The sequence below is a fragment of the Dryobates pubescens genome, chromosome 13 (assembly GCF_014839835.1).
Source record: "Dryobates pubescens isolate bDryPub1 chromosome 13, bDryPub1.pri, whole genome shotgun sequence".
In the NCBI taxonomy this organism is placed as follows: Eukaryota; Metazoa; Chordata; class Aves; order Piciformes; family Picidae; genus Dryobates; species Dryobates pubescens.
In genome coordinates, this window is record NC_071624.1 from 5,549,911 (window position 1) to 5,566,564 (window position 16,654).

General features: G+C 45.2%; 1 protein-coding gene across 5 annotated transcripts in view; it reads left to right on the forward strand.

The window, feature by feature from the left end:
- INPP5D (inositol polyphosphate-5-phosphatase D) overlaps positions 1–16,654 on the forward strand; it is a 59,126-nt gene that overhangs the window by 13,405 nt on the left and 29,067 nt on the right. For all 5 annotated transcript variants that reach the window (XM_009900994.2, XM_054166287.1, XM_054166288.1 and 2 more), the window contains exon 3: positions 15,291–15,441. In XM_009900994.2, coding sequence (XP_009899296.2) covers positions 15,291–15,441 — 151 coding nt within the window. The remainder of the gene's footprint in view (positions 1–15,290; positions 15,442–16,654) is intronic.

A 16,654-nucleotide genomic window follows, 5' to 3' on the forward strand; every position in this document is an offset into this window, starting at 1 on the left:
TTTTGTACTTGCTCAAAATGGTCAAAACCCATGGTCTCTAGTGAGAACAGGGCCAGCACAGATCTGCCCCAAACATCACTAGCAGGCTTCATGAAGACTGTAAGACCTGCATGGTCTGCTTGCAGCCAAGAGGTGTCGAGCACTGTTGGCATCCCTCTGTGTTGAATGGTAAGATGAAACCAAGTGTCCCACCAAGGAGGATGCTTGGTGAGTGGGGACACAACAGCTGTACAATCTCCCCCTCTGTATACACCAGTGGGCAGTGGTGTGTGTGTATTTGGGCTGTGTGCTGCCAAGGTGAGAGGTGTGCCAGCACCACATGCTGCTTGCCAGTGGCCCTGGAAGTTATGGGGGGACAGAAGCACCTGTGATGTTGCAGGGGAATGGAATGGAATGGAATGGAATGGAATGGAATGGAATGGAATGGAATGGAATGGAATGGAATGGAATGGACTAGGATGGATAAGAGGAGGGGACAGCAGTGTTGCCTGAAGGACAAAAAGGCACAGAGGGCTTGAAGGGAGTAGGAAGGGAAAGAACCAAGAGGTGCAGTTCAGTCTTAAGGTGAAACAGTCCTAGTGGAGCTTTGGAGTTGGGGACATGCACCCCACCCCTGCCAAGAGTTCATTGGTGTGCAGAACCACAGAACCCCTCTGGGAAGGTGAAATTTTTGCATAACAGTAGATTTCAAGGAAGGTTAATGCTGGCCACGGAACTGATTTCAGCTGAGTTACTTTCTGTCAGAGAAAACCTATTGTGCTTGTCACTGAAAGACTGAAGTACAATAAGGATGATCACTTTTCCTGGATAGAAACAAGGAACAAGTGGACAACCAGATCATACTTGGGAGCAATGTCTCCAAAAAATGGTTAAGGAAATAATTTCTAGTATGCCCAAATACAGAATTTAGTTCTATTAAGCTTAATTTTATTACTGAAAATGGTAGACATTCCAACTTGGATATATTTCAGTATAAATTAATGCCAATCTAAATCAGTTTGTAAAACTCTTCAAGTCTTTACATGTAGGACTGAAAACAAGTTGCAGTCAATCTGCGCATTTCATGTTTCTTCAAACCTCCAAATCTGTTTGTAGAAGGAAAATGTTTTTTTTCCTCTCTTTGCATCTGAGGTAGGAGTAAACACAATGCATTTCACAGGGTCTGAAAAAAAAAAAGGAAAGAAAAAGCATTTAATAAGAGAACTGGGTATTTCCTGAAACATGCACATTCCTGCTACTGAATCTCTCTGTACACAAAATTCTTCATACAAACAAACCATATCCAGCTTTTGTCTAGTTTGAACCCTTCCAGAATGTTTCCAGTTTCCTGATTTTTTTTTTAAGTTCAGAGAAGATGATTTAAAGCAGGTTAAAGTAAATTTTGTTTTTTCAAGCTTCAAAAAATTAACTCAGGTATTTGAAAGCTAATGCACACTATGAAGTGAAATTTCTTTTCCTTTTATTTGGATGTGCTTTCAGATAAAATTTCACTCCAAAGAATCATAGAATGCACTAGCTTGGAAGGGACCTCCAAAGGTCACCTGGTCCAACCTCCCTGCAGTAAGCAGGGACATCCCTAATCAGATCAGGTTGCTCAGAGTCCCATCAAGCCTGACCTTGAATGTCTTCCACCACCTCCCTGGGCAACTTATCCCAGTGTTACACCACCCTCATAGTAAAAAACTTGTTTCTAATGCCCAATCTAAACCTACCCTGCTCTAGGTTAAAACCATTGCTCCTTGTCCTATTTCTTGCAGGCCTCCTGGAAGGCTGCTATAAGGTCTCTCTAGTGCCTTCTCTTCTCCAGGCTGAATAATCCCAGCTCTCTCAGCCTGTCCTTGTAGGAGAGGTGCTAATCATTTTTGTGTCCCTCCTCCAGACCTGCTCCATGAGGTCCATATCCTTGCTGTGTTGAGGGCCCCAGAGCTGGACACAGTACTTCAGGTGAGGTCTCAGCAGAGCAGAGTGGTAGAATCTTCTCTCTGTCTACTGGCCACACTTCTTTTGATGCAGCCCAGGATGCTATTGGTCTCCTGGGCTGCAAGTGTGCATTGTTGACTCATGTCCAGCTTTTCATTCACCATTATGCTCAAGTCCCAGAAACTTTCTCCAGCAGAAACTTTATTAAGTTCTTGCTCTCCTCTCACACCCTGACAGACATTTCCATCTCAAATCAACTGTTTCTGTGGGCATGTTTTAAAGGAAGGGGTAGAAACAGAATCACAGAATCATTTTGATTGGAAAAGACCTCTAAGATCATCAAGTCTAACTGTCAACCAAACACCACTATGCCCACTAAACAATGTCATGAAGTGCCATGTCTATATGTTTTTTCAATACCTCCAGGGATGGGTACTCTGCCACCAATCTGGGCAGCCTGTTCCAATGCCTGACTACTCTTTCAGTAAAGATATTCTTTCCTAATATCCAATCTAAACCTCCCCTGCTGCAACTTGATACCCTTTCCTCTTCTATCACTTGCTAGTAGGCAGAAGAGACCAACCCCTACCTCACTCCAACCTCCTTTCAGGGAGTTGGATCTGTTCCAGCAACTCAGTGTCCTCTGCTCATGGACTGAGAACTATACAAAGGGCTCTTTTTTGTTGTTTTAAATAGACTTTACAAATTAGCTACAGCCTGTGCTTGAGAGGCCAAATGTATAATCCTAATTAAGATGAACACCTTGGACACACACCTCACCATTTCCAGGATCAGCAAAGTGAAAACTTTCCTGAAATTATAAACCTTCTCCAGCACATGAGGAAAAATAATTGGGAACCTATGCAACCAACATTTTGAAGACGAAAATATCCTCATTTTTCAGTAATTTGATGTATAATACCTTTCATATTATCAGTTGCAGAGCATTTAAACCATTTGATTGTCTTATCCTATTTTATACTTCAAAAGACTCTGATGAAGCTACATAACTGAATTTAAAGTATTCAGGGAGACAACAGATTATTGCTCTCTCAACTGTGTGGTAATGAAACATGGTGCTTTATTGCTTCTGTGCTTTGAGGCATGGTGGGTCACGGAGTAAAGCACTCTCTTTTAGTCAAGCCTTGAGCTGTTTTCTCCAAGGAAGAGAAGCTAATACATTGTTGGTGCTGTATGAGGCTTTTTGTCCTGCTTATTTAGGATAGGAAAGTCTTGGAAAACATTACTGTTGAATTTTTTACAGTGAGTCTTACAGCAAGTGTCACCATCTGTACAAAATCACTTCTGCAGTTGTTACTGGCAGGGTGATGCCCTTTCTTCTTCAGAAATGTATATTGAGTTGCTGAGAAGATGCATCATTGCAGGCTGTGTTCCTCATGCAGAGGTAGAACTCATCTGGTAGGTCACAAGTAGTAGTCAGGTTCCAGTTAGATATTGCTTACTTAATCTGCTCTGCAGCCTTAGGGAATGGGACCTACAGGCCCCAGATGTGCTGTAGCTTATTGCTGATATGAACATAAAATATGAAGATGCAATCATGTTTAAATTGCAACGTGTGCAATTTAAAGTATTGTCCTGGATTAACTTGGTTTAGGTGAATAATGTTTGTTCCACCCATACTTTTCAAATTTACCTTTGGGTCGAAGCTGCTTCACGAAGCTTTAAAAGAAATCTAGAATCCTTTAATTTTTCAGATCGCTGCCTAAATGCAAAATGTGCAGGGCTTGATTTCAAATGCCAAGATGATTTAGGGAAATGAAACAAACTTTAGCAGAGACAGCTCAGACTCAGTCATCTCAGAGTCCCTCTGACAGAATGAGGTCACAATGCAGCTTTCAGTTGTTCCCAGACCTTTGCCCTGCTGTCTGACTTCTTTTGTCTTCACTTCATAACTGCTGACAGAGTTCTCCATCTTGGTTCTCCTGTGAAAGTCCAAGTTGGTTCCCTTCTGTTCCATCCCAGGGCTCTAAAGTTCTCCTTTTCCAATGTTCTAAAAGATAACATGCAGCACATCTGGGTGCAGCAAATACCGTGGGCAAAGTCTAGCAAAGCTCCTGAAGGGCTGACGTTGCTCTGTGTTAGCATTGCTCTGTGTTAGCATTGCTCTGTGTTAGCATTGCTGTGTTAGCATTGCTCTGTGTTAGCAAGCTCTTAACACCACGTTGGCTGTTTTTATTTTTTAGAGGAAATTCCCAGCAATGTTTTGTAGAACTGATATGAGCTGAAAGATCTCGCTGGCCGTGCTGGCACAGACAGTGCAGACATGCCTTCACCTGTCTCAGGGAAAAGTTCTTACTTGTAGATTTTTCAAACCCCACAATCTGTTGCCTGGAGATGTACTTACTGCCTTCTACAGAGGGAAAAATTGAAGGACACTTGTGAACTTCTACCAAGAAGCAAGAATCAGTGTCCTGCAATGGTTTCCCCAGGTCACTGTCAGCAATCAGTGCCAACAAAATCAAAATTATGACCCCCAAAAACTGCCTTCAGAAAGGATGACTGTATTACATTTTCTGTCTTGGTTGCCCTTCGAACTTGTCGTGGTAATCCCTAGGAATCCCTAGGTAATCCCTATGAAGGAATGAAAAGATACTTTCACTTAAGTGCTGATGATTTTCAATGGAAAACCAAAAAGCACAAGGCTTGCTATAAAATTGCAAAAGTGGTTAGAAGTGGAGTACTCCAAAACTTTTACTTATAAATTCTACCCACACACTCCAGAAGTGCTAAAAAAATTGCATCAGATTCCCATGGATTTGCAGTCCTTCCTCATTCACCACCAACTCATCTGACTTACACCCTGCACCTAAATTTAACGCCAGCCCCTCATATTCTGTCATGGAACCATACACTTCTTTGCTTGTGGTTGATGTAAATCTTATTTATTACCTCACAGAGAAATACTGAAAGGGTTTGTTGCTCAGGGACCTTCTCTTGGTGCTACGAGTTGGATCATAATATGCTTTGTTGCTAAAATCTTTTCTGATTAGAGTTTGAATGTCTATCTCAAGTACAGGGTGTTGATGCCTCCCACAATTGCTTGATGTTCTAACTGGCTTGTAGCTAACTATATCAACTAGATGTTTGACAATTGACATACTTCTAGTGCAAGTTGTGGAGTGCTGTAGCAGAGTGGAATGGGGTCCTTAAGCAGGATGTGAACACATTGTTTTTATGACCTGTGTCTCTATATTGTGGGAGAATGCTGGTTCAAAAGACTCCTTTAGGGTCCTTTGGCTTCCAGAACTTCTTGTATGTTTTCTTTTAGGATGTAGAATTTTAACGAGGAACTTGAAATAAGGATTTGGCATCCAGCTATGCTCTGCTGAAAACTACTCTCAATTTTCCTTCGCTTCAACAGACTCTTTTAATTTGCAAGTGTCCCAGTTCTGCCATGGGAGCACTTCCCACCTGTGAACATGACCAATCTTCAGGCTGCCAAAATGAAGCCTGAGTGGGATCATGCAGAGATAAACTCTTGCAAGGCCAGGAGAGGTTACAAGTGGCAGATATGACAGTCAGGATCTTTTAAAGATTAACCTGAACTGGGCTCACATTCTACACACAGAATCTGTATTTGAAACTGAGCATGAGGAAAATGCCTTGTGCTTCCCAAGTCCTTTTTATGACATTGAGGATGGGAAAAAGTGGGATGGCCATGTTGACTGAAATTGGATAATAAGGAAGCTCAGGTCTGAATCTAGATTCACACTGTAGCAGACAAGTTGGAAGTGAAGCCATAACATGCCCTCCTGCCCAGCTAGCAATGAAGGCAAGAATGCCCATATGCACTTGGTGGCCTTGTTTCCAGGGAGCATCAGTGGGATTCACATTTCATGCAGGTATGGCAGGCAGGCAAGGAAGCGAGCGCTGAACTTTAACACTAGGTGAAAGAGAGTGAAAATTAGTTTGAAGATCCATTTTTTTAATATATATAATAAGAAAGGAATTGTGAAGCAGTGCCAGTAATTCATATGCAGTGTCTCTTAAGTCAGCATTATGCTTGAAGAAATGGAACTTGTGTTAGAGGCGGAATATAATAGTATCCTTCAACTGCATTCGAGGAGCAAAGGGAATTTTACAGAATGGACAACACATTACTTTTCCTTCCCCTTCCCTCCCCCCACCCCCAGCTCTGGTGGGTTTTGTCTTTGGTTGGTTGGTTTTGTTTTGGGGTGGGTGCGTGCGTGTGTGTGTGTGGTTTGGTTGGTTTGGTTTTGATGTCTGATTTTCAGCCAGGAGCACAAGCTAGAAGTAATTTATACTTTGTTGTTGTTAAACTGCAGTTCTTTGTTTCCATAAATAATATCTTTCTGAAATTCTGAAGCCCTCTTTCCCAGAACTCTCTGATCTCCATGATTTTCACCCAAAGTCTTAAATGTAAAAGGCCACTGCAGCGAAAGTGTCGTGAATAAGTAGACTTGAGCATCGGGACCAAACCGTATGCAAAATAAGCCAAGAAGCTTTCGTCTTGGAGAGAGACTACTCACCTTCCATTCTCTCCAACATTAATCAAGTAATTTACAACTGCACTTACACTGTGCCATTCTCCCAGAAATTAATGTGATTTTTTTTTCCAGGTGAGGAGGTGCTCCTCCGGCTACCTGCCAACATCATCTGCCCAAGTTCCCTGGATTCCTCCCCTTGCCTCTTCTCTTGTGATAGGTTCTGCTGGAGACCCTCTCGCTGAGCTTTATCCAGCATCTGAATGCTCCTGTCAGCTTGCAGATTCCCACCACTTAAGTTCATACTTTTACAGACCATCTGTGTCACAGGATCCCCTTTTTCCTTAGCCACAAATTGCTTCTCTCCCTTCCTACTCCTAGTTAGCCCCATTCCTTCCCAGCCCCAGTTGTTGTGATCAAAATAGAGTCCATTTCTGGGTGGCTCATATTTTAGGAAGTAGCTGGTTCTCCCAGCTGTGATTCCTGTCTATGATCCCATTGCTATGAAATGCTCCTGAAACTACTTAGCACAAGATTTGATCTAGAAATAAGAAATGTTTTCTAACAAAACACAATCAGGTTGCTTTAAAATGCTTTTTAAAAATAGTTAACCAGGGATTTCTTAGCTCTGAGGTTCAACTCCAGTGAAATACAAAATCTTGGCTACATGAGAGCCAAAGTAAATTCAAAAATGCCACCTAGACTTCATAGCTAACAGACAGTCCTGAAGACAATTTTTTTCCAAACCAGGAAACCTAAGAATTTTGTTGGTTTTTTTTCCCCCCAAAATCTAAAAGAAACAAGTCCTGCCAGCCTTTCCCACCGAAGCAGAAGTGACCTGATTTTCAGCTTCCATGGAAGCTGGTGGGTACTGCAAGAATTTTGTAATTTGGAGAACTTATTGACTCTGACTGAAAAGCCTGTATATGGGTTTAAATACCTGGTTTAAGGCACTCTGGTTAGAAAAGATTAGCCTTAAGCAATATAACCAGATGACCAGTTTCCTAGTTCCTCCTTGTGCCTTGGCTCAGGAAAGGAAAACACTTCCTCTTCCTTCTGAGGGCCCCAGACTTCCTGTGCCATCTATTTATACAATTGTTGTAATGAACCCCAAGTTAACCACTTCCTTGCCTGGCTTAGTGGAGGCTTTACATCTCTTTTCACTTGGTATCTTTGTACTCCACTCTTCAAGAGCTGCTTCACGGCAAACCCATATGTGAAGTATCTTCATCAAGGCATTCTACTAGCCAGATGGCATTCCTCAGAGATAACGAAGAGAAGACTTAGGCTGGGCCCTGTTGGCCTTTCTACACCAGATAGAAAGGAAGAGAAGATGACCTCAGCCATATAATAACCTGGTGAAAAGCCTAGGTGGATGAATTTAGAAAGATCACAAGATTTAACCAAAGACCGAAGGCTTTAGTTATACTTGTCCTCATGAAAGTAAGAACCCAGAAAACTTCATCTTGAAGACAGGAGTAAGTCATAGCTGCTTGTATTAAACCATTTGCCAATGGGGGTATAGAAGATGGAAGGGAAATTGATAACTGGAAGGACCTCAAGCTGTGCCAGGGGAAGTTTAGACTTGAGGAGAGAGTTCTTCGCAGAGAGAGTTGTTAGGCATTGGAATGTGCTGCCCAGAGAGGTGGTGGAGTCACCATCCCTGGAAGTGTTCAAGAGGGGATTGGACGTGGCACTTGGTGCCATGGTCTAGTCGTCATGAGGTCTTGGGTGACAGGTTGGACTTGATGTTCTTTGAGGTCTTTTCCAACCTTATTGATTCTATGATTCTATAGAACTGAGGGCAGTTTCTGGAGGATGGGAGACTTCCTGTGGGAAAGGTGTTTCCAGCCCAAACCTGCTGGAGCCAGGAGGACATGTGGAAGATCTGAAAGTCTGTGATTTGGGATGCAGTTGAAATGTGTCCCTCAAAGATGCTAAGAGGACTGGAACATCTCTCTTATGGGGAGAGGATGAGAGACATGGGGCTCTGCAGCCTGGAGAAGACCAGACTGAGAGGGGATTTATCAATGTTGATCAATAGCTAGAGGGTGGAGGTCATGAGGATGGGGCTGGGTTATTTTTAGTGGGCACAATGGATGACAGGCACAAACTAGAACACAGGAAGTTTCACTGGAACTTAGGGGAAAATTTCTTTATCTTGAAGGTGCTGGAGCCCTGGAGCAGGCTACCCAGAGAGGCTGTGGAGTTTCCTTCTCCAGAGACTTTCAAAACCCTTCTGGACATTGTGTTCTTGTGCAACCTGCTCTAGGTGAACCTGCTTTAGCAGGGGGTTAGACTAGATGATCTTCAGAGGTTCCTTCCAACCCCACCATTGTGTGAGCCTGGGATTCTGTGTAATTCTGTGCTGCTACAAGCCGCTCTCTATAGTGCATATGTACACTAGGTGTTTCCTTTCCCTGTGTAATGGCTGTGGTCAGCACCAAGCTAAGGTGATGCTGGAGGAATCTCCTGTGGAAGAAGAACCCACCTTCCACACTTCTCCAGTGTCCTGTGAACTCTGTCAGGAGCTTTCTGGGGGTGTGGTACGTTGCCGTGGAGATGACACTTGCCATCCAGTTTCTGATGGCTTGAAACAATTCACTTTGCAATTAAAATAAGATCTATCCTCTGATAACTGTGAGGAAATAGTTACTAAGTGAAGGCAGGGGTGGGGGGGATGGGAGGGAAGTGGATTTCATTGTTGGGCTCTGCTGGGGTGGGTCCAGCTTGCTTTGCAGTGCCCTGTCCTGCTCTGGTTTGTTTGCAGTGCCCCGTTCTGCATCTCTTCCCTGGCTAAAAAAACAGAGCAGGTCTGCATAAAGTTTCAGCTCTGTTTTGCCTTGCAGCTGTCATCCAGTGTAGTTGTCTTGAGGCAAAACCTCTTCATTTTGAAGGTGCTGGAGCACTAGAGCAGGCTGCAAGAAAGGTTGTGGAGTCTCCTTCTCTAGAAACTTTCAAAACCTGCCTGGATGTGCTCCGGTGCAACCTGCTCTGGGTGAAGCTGCTTTAGCCAGAAGGGTTAGACTAGATGATTTCTGGAGGTCCCTTCTAACCCCCAACATTATGTGATTATGTGTAACATTAACTCAGAGTACACCACTTTTGGTGCTCTGCAACCAGATGCATACTGATTCAATGCCAGTGTTTTCCTTTCCATCACTGCTTTTTCTTTCCAACCTATAAACATATGTGACAAGTTCAAGTATGAAGAAAGCTACTGCTTTCCTAGCTTGCTGGTAAGGAAAGTCTTTTGACCTGCTTTCAGGCAGGTCATCCAGCAAAGTGAACACTACGTGCAACATTATTGAGCCAGGTTTTCTGTATTAAACTGGTGTTTTGCAGGCACCATCCCTGCACTGCCAGGCACTGCTGGGCTGGGAATACCCCACAGCCTGGGCAACAGTCCTGAGGATGGTAGCAAAGTTATGGGCTGTTGGATTGCAAGGTGACCTGCTTAGTGGATGAAGAAAAGGCTGTGGATGTTGTTTATCTGGGCTTTTGCAAAACCTTTGACACTGTTTCCCACAGCACCCTCCTGGAGAAACTGGCTGCACAGGGCCACTTTGCTGGGTAAAAGACTGGCTGGATGGCTGGGCCTAAAGAGTGGGGGTGAGTGAAGGTGAATGGAGTTACATCCAGTAACACAAGTGGTGTTCCCCAGGGCTCAGTAGTGGGGCCAGTTCTCGTTGCTCTCTTTATTAATGATCTGATTGAGGGGATCAAGTGCACCTTCAGTGAGTTTGGAGATGACACTAAATTGGGTGGGAGTGTTGATCTGCTTGAGGGTAGGAAGCCTCTGCAAAGAGATTTGAACAGTCTGGATCAATGGACCAAGGTCAGTTGTATGAGGTTCAACAAGGCCAAGTGCTGGGTCTTGCACCTGGGTCACAGCAACCCCGTGCAATACTACAGGCTTGGGGCAGAGTGGCTGGAAAGTTGCTCAGCAGAAAATGACCTGGGGATGCTAGTTGACAGATGCTGAACATGAGCCAGCAGAATGCCCAGGTGGCCAAGAAGGCCAATAGCATCCTGGCCTGTATCAGGAATAGTGTGGGCAGCAGGAGTAGGGAAGTGATCACGCCCCTCTACTCAGCACTGGTGAGACCACACCTTGACTACTGAACTCAGTTTTCTGGGCCACTACAAGACAGACATAGAATTGCTGAAGCATGTCCAGAGAAGATCAATGAAGCTGGTGAGGAGTCTGGAGAGCAGGTCTTACGAGAAGCAGTTGAGGGAACTAGGGTTGTTTAATGTAGAGAAAAGGAGGCTGAGGGGAGATTTCATTGCTCTCTTCAACTCCCTGATAGAAGGATTGAGTGAGGTGGTGGTCAGTCTCCTCTCAAGTGAGGAGAGGAAATGGCCTGAAATTGCACCAGGGGAGGTTTAGATTGGATATTAGGAAAAAGATCTTTACTGAAAGAGAGGCCAGGCATTGGAACAGGTTGCCCAGGGAGGTAACGGAGTCACCATCTCTGGAGGTGTTCAAGAAATGTGTAGACATGGCACCTTATGACATTGTTTAATGTTCATGGTGTCATTGGGTTAACATTTGGACTCCGTGATCTTGGAGATCTTTACCAAGCAGAAGAATTCTGTGATTCTGTGATTTGGATGTGCTCCCATGGCACTTGGCACTGGCGGTATCCAAGCACCTTGCAGTTTTGTGTCGACCAACGTGACTAAGATCTGTCACACAGGCTTTGTTCTCATCCTTCCCCAAGGGGAGAAGCAAGTGCATCAAAATCTTGATGCTACTGTTCTCTCTCTGAATGCAACCAACATACAGTTTGTGTCTCTGTGTGGGGAGGGAACGCAAAGCAGTGTGCCCTGGTCTCTCAGAGAGAGGGGGGATATTTGGGGAATGCTTTGAATGGAGAGGAGTTCATTTCATAGTGCAGGCAAAGAGGCAGAGAGGGTTGATGGCCAATGCTTTGTGCTGGAGGGGCACAGCCCTTCCCACACACTTCCTCTGGTGAGGCCTTTGCAAATAATAACAATTACAATACAAAAGAAAATGAGCATGAATAATCCAGTGATCTTTGCTTTCACCCTCATGATGTCAAAGCTGATATGTAGTGAGGCGGTGCCACCACTGTGGCTTTCATAACATAGGGGGAAAGCCCCTGAGCTCCCCACCGTCAGTGGGCACCAGCAGGTTTGGGGCTCCCCCATCCTTCTCTCTGTGCTTCACCAGGCTGATGGGAGCTCCCAGTCCTACCAGTTCCCCATTTCCATATTGCTGCTCTTGCTGTCTCTGTGCAGCTGCTCAAAACACGTGTTCAGCTCCCTGCTGAATTGTCTTAACACGTGAAAGTGCCATTCTATATTTTTACTGTGTGCTGTGGGGAGCTGATCCTTTTTATCCTGAGTGGGCTTGGGAAGGTGGGCTGTCAGAGGACCTGCCACTGCTGGGATGGAGACTGCCTCTCTTTGGGAATGAATGAGCAGCTGGATTCAGATGTGTGCGAAGCCCAGCTCGTCCACACAGCCACAAGTGCCAGTTGTCCTTGAGGGAGGAGATGGCAGGGTTCATCAAGAGAGGTGTCTGGAAGTGATGGACTACCAGGGCAGAAGGAGTGTATGTAATACTGGGGCCTCTCTGTGCATGCATCCTGCCAGCCTGCACGTGAGCCAAGGCTTATGGCCACTCTGGGGAATTTGAGCTGGACCACAGGCTTCGGTCCACCCTTGAAATGTGGCCCAGCGAGTTAGGGGAAGGAGGTCTGTTACAAAATGCTGCTGCTTCTGGTTGCCACAGAGACCAGCATGATTTTAGAGACTGAACTATCCTTGGCATCAAAAAGTGCTAGTTCAGCCTTTTCTCCTACTTCTATCAAGGCTCCATTTGGCCTGAAAAGAGCTGTGCAGGGCAATCCGTCCCCATGCAGGCGCCATGGAAGAGCAGGAGCTGAGAGGCAAAACAAGGATGAGAAGACAGAGTTTGGGCCCTGGAGGTGGGATCGGGGGCTGTGGGGACAGTCATTAGTCAGTGGATTCTAGGGAAGCAAGCGGACAGTGGGGTCTTGAAGAAGTGAAGTAGGAGTGTAAAGATGACTTTGGAAAGAGGAGGAGCAGGGTAAGCTGCAGTATTTCAAGAGGAGCTTTCCTCCTGCACCAAGATGCAGATGGCAAACCCTGACCAGCCTGTGGTTTAGGGTCTGAGTGTGCACTCTGATACAGCTGATGTGTTTTTGCAAGTTATCTTTGGGGTAGCTTAGGACCAAGCAAACCATCACAAGCCTTCCTTCTTATGAGCTCCAGCTATGGTTGCTGGAGGTGGTGGGCAGAAGGTAGACCAGGAAAATTGAACCCAGAGGACAAATACTGCCATGGACTGGGCACGAAGGGTGAGCATGCTACCATCCTGCAGTCAGTACTGCTAACAGTGCACTCGAGGCTGGCAGAAGCTGCATAAATAAACACAAAATCAGGGGGTTTCAAGCAGAGGAAGGTTCTGCTGCAGGGAAGATGAACAGGGAAACATGGAAGCAGTTCACTGAACCACTCCAGGTCAGTCCCAGTGCAGCACTGTGACTTCAGGATCCTTTCATATGAAAGATTAGAGCCAAGTGCTTTTATCCTTGGTGGGTTTTCAAGAAGCAGAAGAGTCTGGGAAATCCAAGATGCTATTTGCTTTAATTGGTGTAAATCAGAATTCATTTGGATTATGCTGAGTCTGTGCTGCTCCAGCAGAGCAGGAACTGCCTGTTATTGTCACATGAAGTTTTAAACCAGCAATTGTTTCAACACCTCTGTTATGAAAAGGTGTCTTGTGGCGCCTTTAAAAACATACAGGCCTACTGAAAAATGAAGGGTGTTTTTGATGGCAGGCTTGAGGGTGCTGACAGCTTCCAATGTAGTTCCGTATTGAAAGCACTGTCTTAATTGCTGGCCTGAGATTTCATTCTTCAGGAAAAAGTAAAAAGAAATTTTGCCACTGCTAGGACTCATTGAACACAAGGGCTCACAGATAACACAAAACTGGGCAAACCCAAGGGCAGGTAAATAAGCTTGTTCCAGCTTGCATCAAATGCTGGTGCATGGTAACTTTTACAACAAAAATTGCAATCCCCAAAGAAATGAAACCATTCTGGAGGCAGAATGTCTGAAGTGTGGCTGTGCAACAACTTATTTCAGACCAGAGGCAAAGCTTTGCTTTGTTTTTAACTAGCTATGTTTCCTGTGCAAAATCTGGCTTTATGCATGTAATACAGAGTAAAAGTCAAGCCTGCCATAGGGTGAGCAGATCTTCCTTTTGGTTGCCCACTGTTGCTATATCTGCAGTTGTGAGCAGTTCCCAGTATTGTTTAAGTCAAGAACAACAGTCTTGCTGGGCTGGAAAACATCTACTCTGCACTGTTCTTCCCTGCTCCTTGATGTTTTGCTGCATGTGTCCACAGGCCCTTCTTGGACTGGCTTCTCTGGGAATACCTTCTGCCCAGAGAGGAGGACCTTACTAGGAAGAGCATGCCCCATGAAGAGCAATCAGAGCTTTGGTTGCATGTTGCTGTTGCCTTGGGTAGCACTTAAGTTCAGTTCTGAAGGTAATAGATAGCTCTGTCTTTTGGCCAGGAGATCTGTGCTGAGCCACAACAAATAATTTCTCCGTCTTTGGTAGGACCCTTGGTTCAAGCAACAGGGCAGAACTGTAGGGGTGGCAGCTGCTCCTGCCTTGTGCATCTGACAGATTTACCATTTGCACCAATGCACAGATATAATTCATATAAAGCTTTGCCTGAAACACAGAATCTCAGAACTGCTGAGGTTGGAAGGGACCTCTGGAGATCGTCTAGTCCAACCACCCTGCCAAAGCAGGTTCACCCAGAGCAGGTTGCACAGGAAGGCATCCAGGTGGGTTTGGAACATCTCCAGAGAAGGAAACTCCACAATCTCTCTGGGCAGGCTGCACTGATGGTCTGGCACACTCAAAGAAGTTTTTCCTTATGTTTAAGTGAAGCCTCCTGTGTTCCAGTTTGTGCCTGTTGTCCCTTGTCCTATCACTGGGCACCACTGAAAGGAGCCCACCCCCATTCTCTTGTCCCCTACCCTTTAGCTATTGATTCATGAGATCCCCTCTCAGTCTGATCCTCTCCAGGCTATAGAGCCCCAGGTCTCTCAGCCATTCCTCATAAGAGATAGGCTTCAGTCCCCTCAGCATCTTTGTAACCCTCCATTGGACTCTCTCCACTAGAGAGACCTCTGAAATCTTATCCCTGTCTTCAAGTATTTGTTTCCTGGAATTAGTGACCAGGGCTTTACAAGAAAAAGGTTTAGTCACAGTTAAAATGCAGCTGGCAAGCTTGGTGTCTTGCCTGATGCAGTCACAACCTGAGCTGTCTCTTGAGCCTCGGCTTCTTAAATCTTCACCTCAGCAGGTTTTTATGTGATGGTACCTTGACAGCTTGTTTCATCTGAATCTATCTGAATCCTGTAAGCAATGCTAATGCCTAAGAGATTTAGACATGTTTATCTTGCAATTTCACAGAAAACTTCTTCCTGGATACCAAAAATATAACAGTCCAGGAGGGTTTGTGCTCAGTGAAAGAGGGAATGGAAAGATTCATCTGGGAGAATTCCTTGGTTTTAAATCTTCTGTTGCTTTGAAGCCAAGCACACTGCATTGAGCAAGAGATCTCTTTCTTTTGGGTTTGGTGAACCTTTGAGATTGCCACTTTTGCTGACACTGGCTGGAACGTGTGCGTGTATCTGTTTCTGTTTGTACTGCAGGAGTCATTCTGCACAGAGCCTGTGGTCAGATGGGCAGTGAGAGCTGGGCTGGCTTTCTCTGGACAGCAGTAGTGGATTTCTCTCTCTCTGACATTTTTTTTCCTTTGGAGAGGAGTAGTGTTTCTGTGGTAGGAAATTCCAGACCATGACAGCCTCTGTATTTTGTTTCAGGCGTCAGAGGGTGTTCCCGTCAAGTATTTTGAGACCTTGGAGGAACTGATAGAATTCTACAAGAAGGAGAACATGGGTCTGGTATGGCACCTCAAATATCCAGTGCCGCAGGAAGAGGAGGAGGCTGCTGATGAACCGGAGGAGGATGCTGGTAAGAAACCCTTGGTGATGCAGACCCTTGACATTTAATCTGGACTGGAGATAGGCAGTGCAGGCAGCAGGATTAGAGCATGTCATGCAATAAAATGGAGCAGGACATAGAGACAACTAAGATGGCAAGACCTTGAGGCAGTGATTTGTCATGGCTCTGGGGCAGTAACCTGTCTGGAGCACTGTTTTAGCTCACCTGAGGGAATCTCCACAGCAGTCTGTTGTATCAGGTGAGGATCTGTATCTGCTTCATCTGGACTCAAGCTTGTTTACATCTAACCATCTCACAAGACTCTTTAGGGCTCTTGTCTCAGCAGCAGAGATGCTCCCCTAGAGACTTGGAGTGCACCTCGTTGCAGCGCCGCACATCTGCTGCTGCTGTGGTTCTTGGGTTATCTGAAACTCAACCACCCCTTATCTGCTCTGATATAGAGAACATTTCTGACAGTCAGATCCCACAGTGGCAGACAGTCTATGCATAGAGGCAGATGTATGATGAAGGGGTGTGATTGGCATCATCCCAACTATTTTATATGAAATGTCACTGTGGGTTCCTGATACTCACTGGTCTTGGATAGTTTCTTGGATTTTTCCTGGATCATCCCTTGGATCTGTCATTGTTCTCCTCAGTCCACAGGAAGGTCATGCCCACAGAGCCATCCTTCCTGTCCTTTCTGACGTCTGTCTGGAAACAATGGGCATTACAATAAAACTTGTCTGAAGGACATAGTCCTGTGACAGACAAGCATGTGCACTAAAACAGATTGATGTGCCTGTGTACATTTATGCAATCCAATGGGTGTCTAAGAGGAGCTGGAAGATTTTGGTATGCAACTCATCAAGAAACAGAACAAAATTTTGCATAGCAGCTCAGGAAAGATGTTCCTGTTTTTTTGGCCAGCTGCACTGAGTCTCCAGCTCTCAGGGCGGGGGAGGGAACTACAGTAAAAATAAAACACAGAGAGGCGAGCGGTAAGGAATGAAATTCTAGCCAAGCCAAAGAGCCTTCAGACTAAGAGATATTAACACTGGGGCTAGGATGTGGATGTGCAGAATTTAATTTTGTTAAGGCACTTCGATGCCCTCATGCTGGAGCCACGTAGGGTTGATGGACATCTGGCCATCCTACACACAGAATTGCAGAGGTAGAAGAGCACCCAGATACCCTGCAGATGCACTACCCGGCTGTGCCACTGATCAGTGCTCCAGGGACT